General features: G+C 38.3%; 2 protein-coding genes across 2 annotated transcripts; both read right to left on the bottom strand.

The window, feature by feature from the left end:
- Positions 1-7883: 7883 nt before the first annotated feature.
- On the bottom strand, positions 7884-9626 carry LOC140180490 (uncharacterized). Its single transcript, XM_072221692.1, has 3 exons — positions 9351-9626; positions 8800-9152; positions 7884-8568 (listed from the first exon to the last, which is right to left on the bottom strand). Exons 1-3 carry the CDS (start codon positions 9624-9626, stop codon positions 7884-7886), a joined length of 1314 nt encoding a protein of 437 aa, XP_072077793.1.
- A 1478-nt stretch (positions 9627-11104) lies between these two features.
- On the bottom strand, positions 11105-12739 carry LOC112762804 (uncharacterized). The gene has a single exon (XM_025808641.1). It carries the CDS (start codon positions 12737-12739, stop codon positions 11105-11107), a length of 1635 nt encoding a protein of 544 aa, XP_025664426.1.
- Positions 12740-13818: the final 1079 nt, after the last annotated feature.

A 13818-nucleotide genomic window follows, 5' to 3' on the forward strand; every position in this document is an offset into this window, starting at 1 on the left:
GGACTATAAAATTCGCAGAGTACGAATTGTTAGATTAATTTTTTTTTAATTTATAAAAATAATACACAGACTGCGTATTATAAATACACACTCTGCGTATTGTTAGTACAATACGTGTTTTACGTATTGTGCTTGCACAAAACAGCGCTCCTATAACATTGTAAAACTCTATTTTTTATAACATTAACGTAAAATTCTCTCCACTCTTCCATATTAAAATAAAAAATCCAGAATTAGGTTGGAGCGAATCTATAATTATTTTTTACAATTCCATGGAGAGGAGATTTCCGTGAAAGTTCGATAGAATACTTTGCCTTCTTTCTAAGTACACTTTTATTTCTGCATGCATTGGGATTATTATTTCAAATTATTGCTTAGGGATGTGTGCATGTACGGATGTTCTATCAATTTAGAATACATTTTACTAGCTAGTTAAGGAAAAAACAAACTTGGATTTTTATTTTATTGAAAAACACTTTAATTTTCGTACTACTTGATTATTTTACATGTATCGGTGTGATTTGTATGTAATTGTGAAAGAATAATATTACATATATACTCTCTATTTATTTCATGATATTTCTTTTTTTCCGAAAACTTCTTTTATGATTAGTCATGTTATATATATATGATAAATCGACCACCAATTAACTACTATTTGTATAAAAATATGGAATGACCCCACACTATACAAATATTAGAAAAAATATCACTACAAATCTTATTAAAGTACGCTCAAAATACATGAAATCTTTGTTTTTTTTTTTTCCAGAAACTCACGAGAGTGACAAAACTCACAGCAACTCCTCTTCTACTTCTTGTCGGTCGCAATTTCTTCTTCTTATTCATTGTGCGTTTCCCCTCTCCTTGGTAGCAAGTTCTTCTTTTTCATTATATGGTAAAATTTTGTTAGAGATATAATTATTTATATTATTTTTTATTAGTTTAAATTTTTAAAAGCGCCCATACTAGATTTGGTAGCTGCTTTGACCCAAAAAAAAACTTACATACAATATATATAAAAACAAAAAAAAAATGATGGGCGATTTTGGATTTTTGCGAAGCTTTTTTATTTTAAAATGCTTAATTTGACCTCTTGGTTTCACTTATAATCACCTATATATGTATGCAGTTTTTTTAATATCGTTTGTGCAAGTCTCGACCAAATAAGAGAGGAAATATCTTTGATTTTTTTTTTATCAAAAATAGGAGACTCGAACCCGCAAATATCTATGCCATTTGAACTATAACTCATTGGCAAATATCTTTAATTTATAGTCAATCTTTTTTAATATTACCATCAAAGATAAATTACAAATCGTTAAGTATATGCAATTAGAGAAATGTTATTTGTTTTTTAAATTTTTAGTCTTTAATAAATTTTTTTTTATTTCAATAATATTATTTAATTAATTTAAATATTTATTTTTATAAAAAAATATTTATTTTTTATGAGAAATTATTTGTTTTTTAATTTCTTTTTCTTTTAAAGACGGAATAATAAATAATTTTTAAAAAATATCTAGTTACACTAATGTAATTAACCGTATGACATAACTCAATTTGGTTTTCTAATGGACTAAATTGAGTCGTCTATATTTATAAAATCAATGGTATTATGTATGGACTAAAAATCAGTTATATATAAAATATATTGAAATAAAAATATAAAATAAAATAAATTAAATAATATATATATTTATATATAAATATATAATAATTAATTTATTAACTAATTTTTAGTGTGCACATAATATATATTTTCGTGCTTTGATGATAGACAAAATTAAATTCCTCAAAATATCAAATTGAGTTTGATATTTTTAATATCATGTGAGCTAGTTATTAAACAATTAAATAGTAGACTTAAGTATTTTATTAATTCGTAAAAAAAGTAATTTACTGTTATGTACAAAACTCAAAGAGCAAACTAATAAATAAGCTTAGAACAGAGGGGCTAAACAGAAACTCAAGTGAGATATCATATACCAAATTGAGTATTATATTTGTTTTGCATTTTTATAAAATGAACGATGAAAACGTTTGAGTTGAAAACGTGGTTAAATCCAAGCGGCCGGTTGGTATACAATATAACGTGGGCATAAAATAGTTGGTCGGTAATTAATTCATGCACGCAGTGCCGCCTGTGTCACGTTAACTCTTTTAAATTGCTTCGGTAAACTTAGCACTTATTTATATTGTAAACTCTTCATTGATAGAATATTATGTTTAAGTCATAATATTAATGATAATAAGAGTATCATTTGCATTTCTTTATTTATATATTTAGTTAATATAGTAGTATTCCTCTTATTATTTAATTTCTTTAGAAAATCAATCTAAAATTTTTTATTTTTCAAACGATTACATAATATAAAATTAAGATTATATATCGTTATAAAATAATCTTAAGCCCTTTTTATATGAATTTTAAGTATTATACTACTTACCATTCCTCTTTTTTCCCTAGCAAATACACATGATCATAATAACTTAGTAGTCTTTTCTAAGATCCCATACATCTTGATTTCCATCACTTTCGTACACCAACAAATACAAATAAAGGCGTACAATAATATTTCAGTTTGCATGAATTTGATTTTTTGTGCTGTACAAATTTGTGTGTTTCATCTTTTGCTTTCGCTTAACAATTTTGCTTATATTTATGTCAAAAAAAAAATGTTTCCAAAAAAAAAATAAATGTTACAAGTGTTGCTGCTTTAATATATTTTAATAAATCTATCATGCATAAGATGTGATATTAATATTATTATTTATTACACTTTTGCCAATATTTAAAAAGTAAAATATTTTAACCTTAAAGAAAAAAAATAAGTTTTGGCATTAAGTAGTAATAATAATAATAAATTATAAAATATTTGAAAAAAGAAACCCTTCACAAGGTGGGATAACTTTAAAAAAATAAATACAATATGGATTGTATAACTTTCTTTTTAATTTTTGGCACATCATATTTTTGTAACTTAATTTATATCATCACATATTTAAAACTTATTTTTTTTATATTAATTGAAATTTTTTGTAGTTTAAAAGGAAATAATTTAAGAATTTTTGATATTTTTTAATATTTAAATAATTTTATTTATCGTAACTCATCTTTCATAATACAATGTTAATTTTATTTTTTAATAAATATTTTAACACATTAAATATTCATAAATAAAATTAATAATTTATTATTTTATTAATTAATTTTAAGTCTTGGATGCAGACAAAACATTAATAAAACCCCCGAGATAAAAGCATATCCGATCCAACATCTCTTTTCAACTGATTAATGGAGTTGGACCAATTAAAAGGGCGGCTGTAGTGGATGAGATTCATAATCTTTTTCAATCAATGTTTCCGACACTTTAATTTACTGCTAAGAACGAAGATCTTCTAGCCAGCAAAAAAGTACCGATATTGCTCTAATAATGGTTCAAATATAAACGTTTTATATGATGCATACTACAGGTTCCTAGCTTGAATTCAAAATATCTAAGATACTTCACAATTTTTATAAAATACTAATGTTACTCTGATGTGGATGGACTTTCGAGATATAGTTCGTCTTTTGATAAATAACAAATTTTTTGTCAAATTGAGTTATACTTTGGCGGTAAAAAAATAAGGGATGAATATCTATAAAAGGTACTTCGATACTCAAGTCAATAAGTGTATAATAAATTCTGTAATGTTGTATCTCAAAAATAATTTCTTACCATCCTTTTATATTTGGGATGAGGTACAAACGGTTATACTTTTCGAGTATTCTATTTAAATAAGAAATAATAGCATATTAGAGCGTTATAATTTGTTTTGATACTTATTATTGATAACCGATCTATAGTGTTTATAGCTGAGTTATAACGTATAATCGAGTTATAACGTATAACCGAGTTATAACAGTCATATCATAGTTCTTAAGTTTGGCCTGGTAATATTTTGATAAAGCAGGTTGAGTTTTAAATGATGAGTTATAACTCGGCGCTTTCAGTTATAGGTATTGAGCCCCCAGTTCAATTTACTTTATTAAAATAAATGAAAAAAAAAGAAATAAATGAAATAAATAATTTTAAAGAAAAGAATAGTCTTGTCATTGAATGTAAAAGGTCACCGTTCCATTTTCCAATGCAATCAGGGCCGTTGGTTTAAAATGAAGCAATAGTTAGGGTTTTGTGATAGAACTGAATATGTTTCATTAAATATGACGTTGTATTTATTTGAAATTCTAAAGGGTTTCATAAAGGTAACTTCTCTTTCTTGAAAACGTGTTGGAAAAAGGAGTAATAAAAATATGAGTAAAAGAGGTGAGTTTTAGTTGTTGTTTATCGTACCTCCTTCTTCTTCTTTTTCATTTTTGTTTTCTGAAAAACAATAGTTGATAAAAAGGGAAAGGAAATACAGAAAGATGTGGATGATGGTTCGTACAAGTGGGTTAGTGAGGATGTAAAAATTGTGGGTCTTTATTTGTGGATGACGGTAGTGTAGGTGAAATAGATGCATCAAAATTGGTGAGGGCAGAGTCTGGTGTGCAGATTGAATTATTACCATGTGGTTCGTCCGAACACTAGGGAGGCCGAGCTTATGCGCTTCCGAGCAAATCGCCGATGAAGGGGAAGAGCTTTACGTCGGCCAAAATCAAACACCGCGGCGGGAATACCTGCACAAGATACTCCGACGCTCAAGTCAGTAGTGATTTTGAGTAAACGAGTTTAGGGTGAAGAGTATAAGACTGAGAGTGATAGAACCTGAGACCTAACCGAGGATATTAGCTCGGTTTTATAGGAGTTGTTTTTACCCGTTGGTGGATAAGTCCTAGTTTATAGGTTGGTTATGATATTCTGTTTAGGTGAGTAGGTTTTGTTGAGCACGTGCCTTATTATTCGGACGGGTGAGGCCGAGCTTATCTGCTCACGTTCTGAGTTTGTTTGATGTGACGCCAGCCTCAGATATTTGCGTGCCGAGTATTCCGGGCGACCGAGGATGTGGGTGACGTATCATAGCCCCAAACTTGCCTTGGTTTGGACAAGACTAAGGCGAGCTTTGTACACTTCGGATGGCAAAATCCTCGGTTGCTTTATTTGTTATGTGTGTTCCTTATAGCCCCCGAGCTTGTCTTAGTTTTGGCGTATTTGTGTTTTGAAACGGTTTGTAGCATTAATTGCCTGCGTGGTTCTTCGTGCGTTAATGAATGATTGATTTGATTGTGTTGCAAGTTTCGAGGAGCCCCTGACCGTTTGATTCGCTGAACTTTGATCGTGGGTTTTTCGAGGGGGTAGATCAAAGGGAAATGTTTCATATGTAACTGCTTTTTCACTATGTAATAAACGTGCTTGCTTTCCCTAGTATTTTTCTTTTTTGTATTGGGTGCTTCTGTGTTTTTGGAGAAATGAGCAAGAAAGGTGAGTGTTAATTTGTTTTCTCGCTGCCTCCTTCTTCTTTAATTTTGATTCTCTGTTCCCTGTTCTTATGGAAGGTAAAATTCCTGATGAGGGTGAGGGGAGTTTGTATGGTTGGGTTGACTCTAGGGTTAAGGAGTATGTGTCTCAGTTTAGTGATGAGGAGTCTGTTGACATGCTGGGTTCGAATGTTTGGGTTAGGAGTGGTAGCGATATAAGGATAGAGATACTTCCTTGTGGATGACCGGGTTTTCCATTCTCGTGAGGACTGGGCTTACTTCTATATGTACAGTTGCCTTTTTACTGAGTTGGGAGTTAGGGTTCCTTTTACTGATTTTGAATGTGGTGTGCTTTATTGGTTGAACTGTGCTCCGAGTCAACTTCACCCAAATTCCTGGGGGTTTGTTAGGGCCTTTGAGGTGTTGATGGAATTCCTTGAGCAGCCGCCCTCTCTTCGGTTGTTCTTCTCTTTGTTTCAGGCTAAAGGGGTTAATCGAGGTCTTTGGGTTAATCTTAGTAGTTACCCCCGTCGTGCTATCTTCGGTCTTTACAAGTCTTCTTTTAAGGATTTTAAAACCATGTATGTTAAAGTGAGGAGTGTACCAGAGGAGTTTCCGTTCTATCTAAATGATTTTCTTGTTGAGAAGTTCCCTCTGTCTTGGTGTTCCGAACTTGTGCAAGCTTTAGACGTGGATGATAGGTCGGTTGATGATCAACTTGTGATGGAGTTTCTGTTTGAGAGGTTGGGCCCAAAGGGGTTACTATCTGTGTCCGAGTTGTTAAAATGGGATTCTGATAGAGAGGCGGTTCTGAGATATCTAGGTAAATTAGTTGTTTTTGCTTTGTTGTTGTTTTGTCCTTGTTTGTTCTTATTCTGTTGGCCTTCTGTGCAGGTGACAAGGCGCCTACGATTACTACTGCTGGTTTGAAGTCATTCTTCAATCAGCGGAAGAAAGTTGAAAAGGAGAGTTCGGCTACCAATGCTGACAAAGGTCTTGTGATTCAGCCCGAGCCTGCCCTTAAGTCTAAACGAAAGAGGGGTCTTGCGAAAGAGAAGATTGCTGAGGCTTTCCTGAAGGAAGGAGAGTCTTCTATGGAGCTTCAGCGAGTGGAGTCTGCTTATGAATCTCAAAAAAGGCTGCACGGCTATTCGGAAGATGTTCATAGCTGGTCTTTATGGGGAAAACTGTATCCTTTTTCTGTCATGGATGATGAGCTTTGTTGCTTCCCAGATGATATGAAGATGATTGAGGATGTCGGTCATGTAGGAGTGAGCCGTTTTATGCAGGTAAAGGTTGTGTTTTGTCTAGTATGCGTGTGTTGTTATATTGTGTTGATGTTCTTTGGTTTTGTTTTAGGTGATTGGTACACGTATTATAGCTGTTGGTCATGCTCAAGAGCTAGTTTTTGAGAGAGAACATAAGTCTGCCCTAGATGTCGCCAAGCTGTCCTCAGCTTTGGAGAAAAAGGAGAAGACTATTATGGAATTGTCCTCCTCGTTAAGGTTGAAAGAGTCCGAGCTTGCTGAGGAGAAACGCCTTCACCTCTCCTCTGCAGAGGAGATGAAGACCGTTAAGGCTGAAAATGATCGCTTGGGGTCGAGGGTGAAGGAGTTGCAGACTGAGGTTTACGAGTCATACGCACAAGGCTTCGAGTGTGCTGTTTCTCAAGTGCGGGTGCTGTTTCCCGGGTCAGATGCGGACATGCTTGATGCGACTAAAGTGGTTGTAAATGGGCAGCTTGTGGGTGACGAGGCTGCTGCTTCAGATGATAGCGGGGAGTCTAGCATAGGTGATAAGGCAGATTAGGTCTTTAGTTTGTGCTTTATTTTGTAACCTCTATGTAGTATGTTTTGGATTTGACTTTGAACAATTTTAAGATTTTCTCTTGGTAATGATATTTTGGCTTCCGAACATGTAGCTCGGCATTTGTCGATGGTTGCTTTAACAAAGTCATGAGGATGATGTGTTCTCTTCAAAATTGCGTGTGTGTGTTGATGACGGTCGCAATTATTTCTTGATTGTTGATGAAGAGCATTAGCTCTAATAGAAGTGTTTATGGTAGAATGGTCCTTTAGGATTTGCTTGGGAAACATGATGTTTGTTGTATTTATTTGGATTTTTCCGAGTAATATGCTCATGATGCGCATTTTGAATTCCGAGTATGAAGCTCGGATTAGTTTTTTCATTGGAAAAACTTTGACTTATTTTTATGGTGAAAGTTTTTCGAGGAATATGCTCGGCTCGTGATGTTAGGGTTCCGAGGATAATGCTCGGATAATTCGGAGTGTTTATTAATTGAAATGTATGCTAACTGTTAGGATGAGAACTGTTTTGATTGCACAGTGGGTTGTATGGGTACAATGATTTGTTGCGTCCGGCCTCGTTAAAACCCTCCCCGAGTAAAACCCGTGTGTTTTTGGGAAAAAACCTTCGGAGGGGAAAAAGAGTACCATCATTCGCTATTTTACAAACTATGTTATGACTGATATTTCCTTAGAGAGGAGATATTCCATGTTCCTGGTAGCTGCTCTCCTCTGAGGGTTTCTAGTTTGTAAGCCCCCTTTCCGAGATTTTGGAGAACTCGGAAAGGACCTTCCCAATTTGCCGCTAATTTGCCATGTGCTGGTGGTTTTCGAGCATCTTCTGTTCGTCTGAGTACGAGGTCTCCATTGTTGAAAGACCTGTGAACTACTCTTTTGTTGTGTCTTCGCTCTAGGTATCGTTTTCTGGCTCGCTGCTTTATGGCGAAAACGTCTCTGTCTTCTTCTACAAGGTCCAATTCGGCTGTCCGAGCTTGTTGATTATTTGGTTGATTATAGAGCTCGGTCCTTAACATTGGGACGCTGACCTCTACTGGAATGAGCGCTTCTGCGCCATATACCAATTTGAAGGGAGTTTCCCCTGTGGCAGATTGGATGCTGGTGTTGTAACTCCATAGAATTTCTGGAATGAGGCCGGCCCGCTCTCCTTTAGCTTCGTCGAGCTTTTTCTTTAATCCATGCAAGATAATTCTGTTAGCTGATTCAACTTGTCCGTTAGTCTGCGGGTGCTGTACTGAGCTGAAGTGATGTTTAATGTTAAAATTTGTCAGAAAAGTGGCGAGCTTATGATCTGTGAATTGTCTCCCGTTATCCGAGATTATTTCTCTTGGGATACCGTATCTGCATATGATATTTTTCCATAGAAAAGATCGCACTTTTTCTGCTGTTATGTGTGCTAGTGGTTGTGCTTCTATCCACTTAGAGAAGTAGTCAATTGACACTAAGAGGAACTTTACCTGGCCTGGCGCTTTCGGAAAAGGTCCGAGGATATCCAATCCCCACCTATCGAAAGGCCAGCTTACCTCTATGGTATGGAGCTCCTCGGCTGGGGTCTCTTATAGGGTGGCGTGCCTTTGACAATTATCACATGATTTGACCTTTGTGATGCAGTCCCGTTTTATCGTCGGCCAATAGTATCCTGTTCGCAAGATCTTTGCTGCTAATGCTCGGCCGCCGATATGGTTGCCACAGACTCCTTCATGCGTTTCAGCCATAACTTCCTCGGCTTCCTCTTTGCTGATGCACTTGAGTAGTGGTTGTGAATGTCCCCGCCTGTATAGGGTGTTTCCGAGCACTGTATAGAAGCTTGCTCTTCTTCGGAAGAGCGGTAAGTTTGGTTCATCATTTGGCATAGTGCCTGTGTTGATGTAATCGAGAAAAGGTGTTCGCCAATCTGGGACCTGTGTAATGCTCAAAATTGTATCCTGCTCAAAACTTGGTTTGTCAAGTGTTAGATGGGACAGTGCCGATGTGTTTTCGACTTGCCGAGTTGTGGCTAACTTAGATAACACATCGGCCCTGGTGTTTTGTTCTCGGTTTACATGAATAATATTGAATTCTTTAAATTTTGAAATTAGATCCTTTGTTATGAGCCAATATTTCTCTAACAAAGGATCTTTTACCTGGAATTTGCCCTTTATTTGATGTACCACTAACGAAGAGTCGCAGTAGGCTGTTATTCGAGGTATGTGTAGTTGCAGGGCGAGCTTTAGTCCAGCAAGTAGGGCCTCGTATTCTGCCTGATTGTTGCTTGCGTTGAAGCAGAACTGTAGTGACTGCTCGGCCACCACTTTGTCTCCTTCTTTTAGTAGTATCCCTGCTCCACTGCCTTCTTTGTTTGACGCTCCATCCACATGTATGCTCCAACTGACCTCTGTATTATGTGTGTCATTAGTCATCTCCGATATAAAGTCGGCTAGCACCTGTGACTTCAGTGTTTTCCTTGATTCGTAATGAATATCGAACTCGGAGAGTTCGACCGACCACTTTATCAATCTGCCGGCGAGCTCGGGTCTGGTTAATATCTGCCTTAGCGGTTGGTCCGTTCGTACTATGATTGTGTGGCTCTATAAATAGTGCCGCAGTCTTCTTGCTGTGGTGATTAGTGCTAGCGCCAGTTGTTCTATCTTCGGGTACTGTGTTTCTATTGGTTGTAGTACCCTACTGATGAAGTATACTGGGTTTTGCTTTCTTCCTGTTTCTGTTACTAAGACCGAGCTTATAGCATGGTTAGATATTGATAGGTATAAATACAGTGGCTTACCTGTCTCTGGCCTTTAGAGGATTGGTGGTGATGTTAGGTGTTGTTTGAGTTCGGTAAAAGCATTCTCACATTCGTCTGTCTAGTTGAACTTCCTGCCTTTAGAGAATGTCTGGAAAAAGTGATAAGATCGCTTTGCCACTGCGGGTAGGAAACGTGATAGAGCAGCGATTCGTCCTGCAAGTTGCTGGACTTTCTTTACCGTTTTTGGGCTTGCCATGTTCAGTACGGCCTTGCATTTTTCTGGGTTGGCCTCGAGACGTTAACATGAATCCGAGGAACTTCCCTCCTTGTACTCCGAATGCACATTTGTCTGGATTGAGCCTCATGTTATATGCTCGGAGTTGTTTGAAGATTTCTACTAAGTCGTCACAGTGTGATCCCTGCATAGGTGTTTTGGCTACCATGTCATCTACATAGACCTCCATATTGCGGCCTATCTACTGCTGGAATACTCTGTCCATTAGCCTTTGGTATGTCGCACCTGCATTCTTTAGGCCAAAGGGCATTACCTTGTAACAAAAATTCCCATGTTCTGTTATAAAAGCTGTTTTGCTTTGGTCTTCTGGGTGCATTAGAATCTGGTTATAGCCAGAGTATGCATCCATAAAACTCAAAGCTTTGAAACCAGAGGCGTTATCAACTAATTTATCAATGCAAGGCAATGGGTATGCATCTTTAGGACAAGCTTTATTTAAGTTTGTAAAGTCGACGCACATGCGCCATTTACCTGAGCTCTTCCTTACCATTACCACGTTGGACAACCATGTGGTGAAGCGAATTTCTCTGATAAAGCCTGCATTGAGGAGCTTCTGGGTTTCTTCAAGTGGTGCTTGTTTTTTCTCCTCTCCGAGGTTCCTTTTCTTCTGTGCAACTGGTCGGATTATTTTGTCAATTGCTAGCTTGTGGCAGATGACTTCTGGGTTTATTCCAGGCATGTTATCTGGTGTCCATGCGAAAAGGTCGGCGTTCTCACGTAGTATGTGAATGAGTCTTGCCCGGTCTGCCCCTTCTAATGCTTCTCCAACATATGTGCATTGTTTGTCGTCTGCTGTTAGTGTTACTTGTTGAAGATTGTCCATTGGCCAAGGTCTTTCGCCGAGGTCTTCCCTTGGGTCAAGATCGGCTAGTGTCGCTGTTGGCAGACGTGTGGATTGCTTGAACCTGGGGCCGAGCTTCATGTTTTGTTTGAACTGGTTTTAAGCCGGCGTTGTAGCATTGCCGAGCTTCTTGATGATCGGCATATACCGTGGCGATCTTGTTTTCCTGCACTGGGAACTTGACACACAGATGTAATGTGAACACCACTGCCCGGAATAAATTCAGGGCAGGTCTCCCAAGTATAATATTGTAAGGGCTGTAACAGTTTACTATTAGGTATTGAATATCAATTGACTTTGACATAGGAATTTCTCCCATTGTGGTCTTTAGCCATATGTGTCCCATGATGGGGACTCTCTCTCTGGAGAACCCAATTAGTTCTCCGGAGGAGGGTTGTATCAATTTTTCTGATAATTTCATTTTTGTAAAAGTAGAGTAAAATAAAACATTAGCACTACTACCTGGATCCAACAATGTTTTTCTTACCAACAGTTCTCCGACCTGGATGGAAATTACCACGGGGTCGTCGAGGTTAGGGCTTGCCGATTTGAAGTCTGCTTGGTTGAAGGATATTGTGACGTCTGGTTCTTTGTCCTTCCTTGGTTGTATGGTTCCTTCGATTGCTAGCATTGCTCTGTAACTTCGCTTTCTGGCCGAGCTTGTTTCTCCTCCGCCTGCAAGTCCCCCTGATATGTGGTTAATGACTCCTCTTGGTCGATCAGGAGTCGTCCTCTCTTTTTTGTCGCTGGGCATTGCTTGCTTATGCTCTACCTTGTCCGAGTTTCCTCCTATGCCCTTCCGGGTCTCGATATATTTGCACAGAAGCCCTTGGCGTGCTAACCTTTCTAGGAGATCCTTCGCAATGATGCAGTCATCCGTAGTGTGACCGAACTTCCGATAGAAGGCACAATGCTTTGTCTTGTCCACGAACCTTTGATCCTGGTAGTTTCTTGCTCGGGCTGGTGGCTTTATGATTTTGGCGTTAAGGATCTCTCTGATGATGTTCTCTCTTCTGGTATTGAATCTGGTGTATGTGTTGTACTTTGACGCGGGCTTGGAAGGTTTCTTAGTGTCCCTGTTGCCTGGCAATCTGAAAGTTCTTTCTTCATCTCTCCGATGTGGTTGTTTGTCCGATTTTTGGGCTTCTCGGAGTTCTTCGATCTCCATTTGACCTGCCGCCCTTTCTCGGAATTCCTCTAGCGTCTTTGGCTTTGTTATGGCAATGGTCTCCCGGAACTTGCCAGGCCTGAGGCCGGCCTTGAGAGCGTACAGGTGAACGGCTGGGTCCAAGTCTTGGATCTCTATAGTGGCGTCAGCAAATCTGGTCATGTAGTCTTTCAGGCTCTCGTGCTGACCTTGTTTGATGGTGCCGAGATAGTCCGAGCCATGTACGTAGATTCTTGATGCAGCGAAATAATCAATGAATGATCTGGCGAGGTCTTCAAAGGAGGAAATCAAACCTGCAGAAAGTTTAGAGAACCAGAGTAACGCAGCACCATCTAGGTATGTGGGGAATGCTCGGCAGAGGACGAGCTCATTGTTAGGGCCGTTAAAGAACATCATTGACTGGAACTTCTTCACATGGGCTCGGGGGTCGCCGAATCCCTTGTATGGCTCTAACGTGGTGGGCAGCGTAAAGTTTTTTGGCATCTGGTAATTTGTGATCTCCTCGGAGAAGGGGTTGTCGAGGGTGAGCTTCTCCTTCGGTGGGACGATGTTTTGAGGGTCTGTAGCGCCTTGAGCCGAGCCTTAGGAGTTTTCTCCACTGTTCTGTGTTGACAGCTCGGCTATTCTTCGTACCTCCGCCTGAAGCTCGGCGATTTGAGCCAGGAGGTCGTCCTGTGAGAGTTGTGGATTTTCCTTGTCAGCCATGTCCGAGGATCGGAAATCCTGCAAAATAGAGTAGAAGACTAAACGAAGGAAAAAGTGGGGTTAGATGTACTTCGAAGCCCCACGGTGGGCGCCAAGTGGTTCGTCCGAACACTAGGGAGGCCGAGCTTATGCGCTTCCGAGCAAATCACCGATGAAGGGGAAGAGCTTTACGTCGGCCAAAATCAAACACCGCGGCGGGAATACCTGCACAAGATACTCCGACGCTCAAGTCAGTAGTGATTTTGAGTAAATGAGTTTAGGGTAAAGAGTATAAGACTGAGAGTGATAGAACCTGAGACCTAACCGAGGATATTAGCTCGGTTTTATAGGAGTTATTTTTACCCGTTGGTGGATAAGTCCTAGTTTATAGGTTGGTTATGATATTCTGTTTAGGTGAGTAGGTTTTGTTGAGCACGTGCCTTATTATTCGAACGGGTGAGGCCGAGCTTATCTGCTCACGTTCTGAGTTTGTTTAATGTAACGCCAGCCTCAGATTTTTGCGTGCCGAGTATTCCGGGCGACCGAGGATGTGGGTGACGTATCACCATGCAATAGGGCTGACTGCATTTTTCATAGGAAAAATTATTTTAAATACTTTTACATGCATATAATTGTGTATTAGAAGAACTTCGAGTGAAACTGCCGTTTATGGGGTTTGAATGTGATGTTTTGAAACAATTAAATTGTGCTCCGCCGTAACTTTATTCAAATGGTTGGGCGTTTTGGTTTTTTTTAGGTGTTTTGAAATTTTAATGGAATTTTTGGAAATAAAACCTTCGGTAGATTTGTTTTTTTCTTTGTTTCAAGCTACAAGAATTTGGAAAGCGATTTGGGTTCATCTGAATATAGCGTCGCTC

This window comes from Arachis hypogaea, chromosome 17 (assembly GCF_003086295.3).
Source record: "Arachis hypogaea cultivar Tifrunner chromosome 17, arahy.Tifrunner.gnm2.J5K5, whole genome shotgun sequence".
Taxonomy (NCBI): Eukaryota; Viridiplantae; Streptophyta; class Magnoliopsida; order Fabales; family Fabaceae; genus Arachis; species Arachis hypogaea.

Coding starts and splice junctions, on each gene's coding strand:
- LOC140180490 (XM_072221692.1), bottom strand. CDS start 9,626: ATGACTAATGACACACATAATACAGAGGTCAGTTGGAGCATACATGTG. Junction 9,153..9,350: donor AAATAAAGGGCAAATTCCAG/GTAAAAGATCCT, acceptor AGTTTTGAGCAG/GATACAATTTTGAGCATTAC. Junction 8,569..8,799: donor TCATGTGATAATTGTCAAAG/GCACGCCACCCT, acceptor TATCATATGCAG/ATACGGTATCCCAAGAGAAA.
- LOC112762804 (XM_025808641.1), bottom strand. CDS start 12,739: ATGCCAAAAAACTTTACGCTGCCCACCACGTTAGAGCCATACAAGGGA.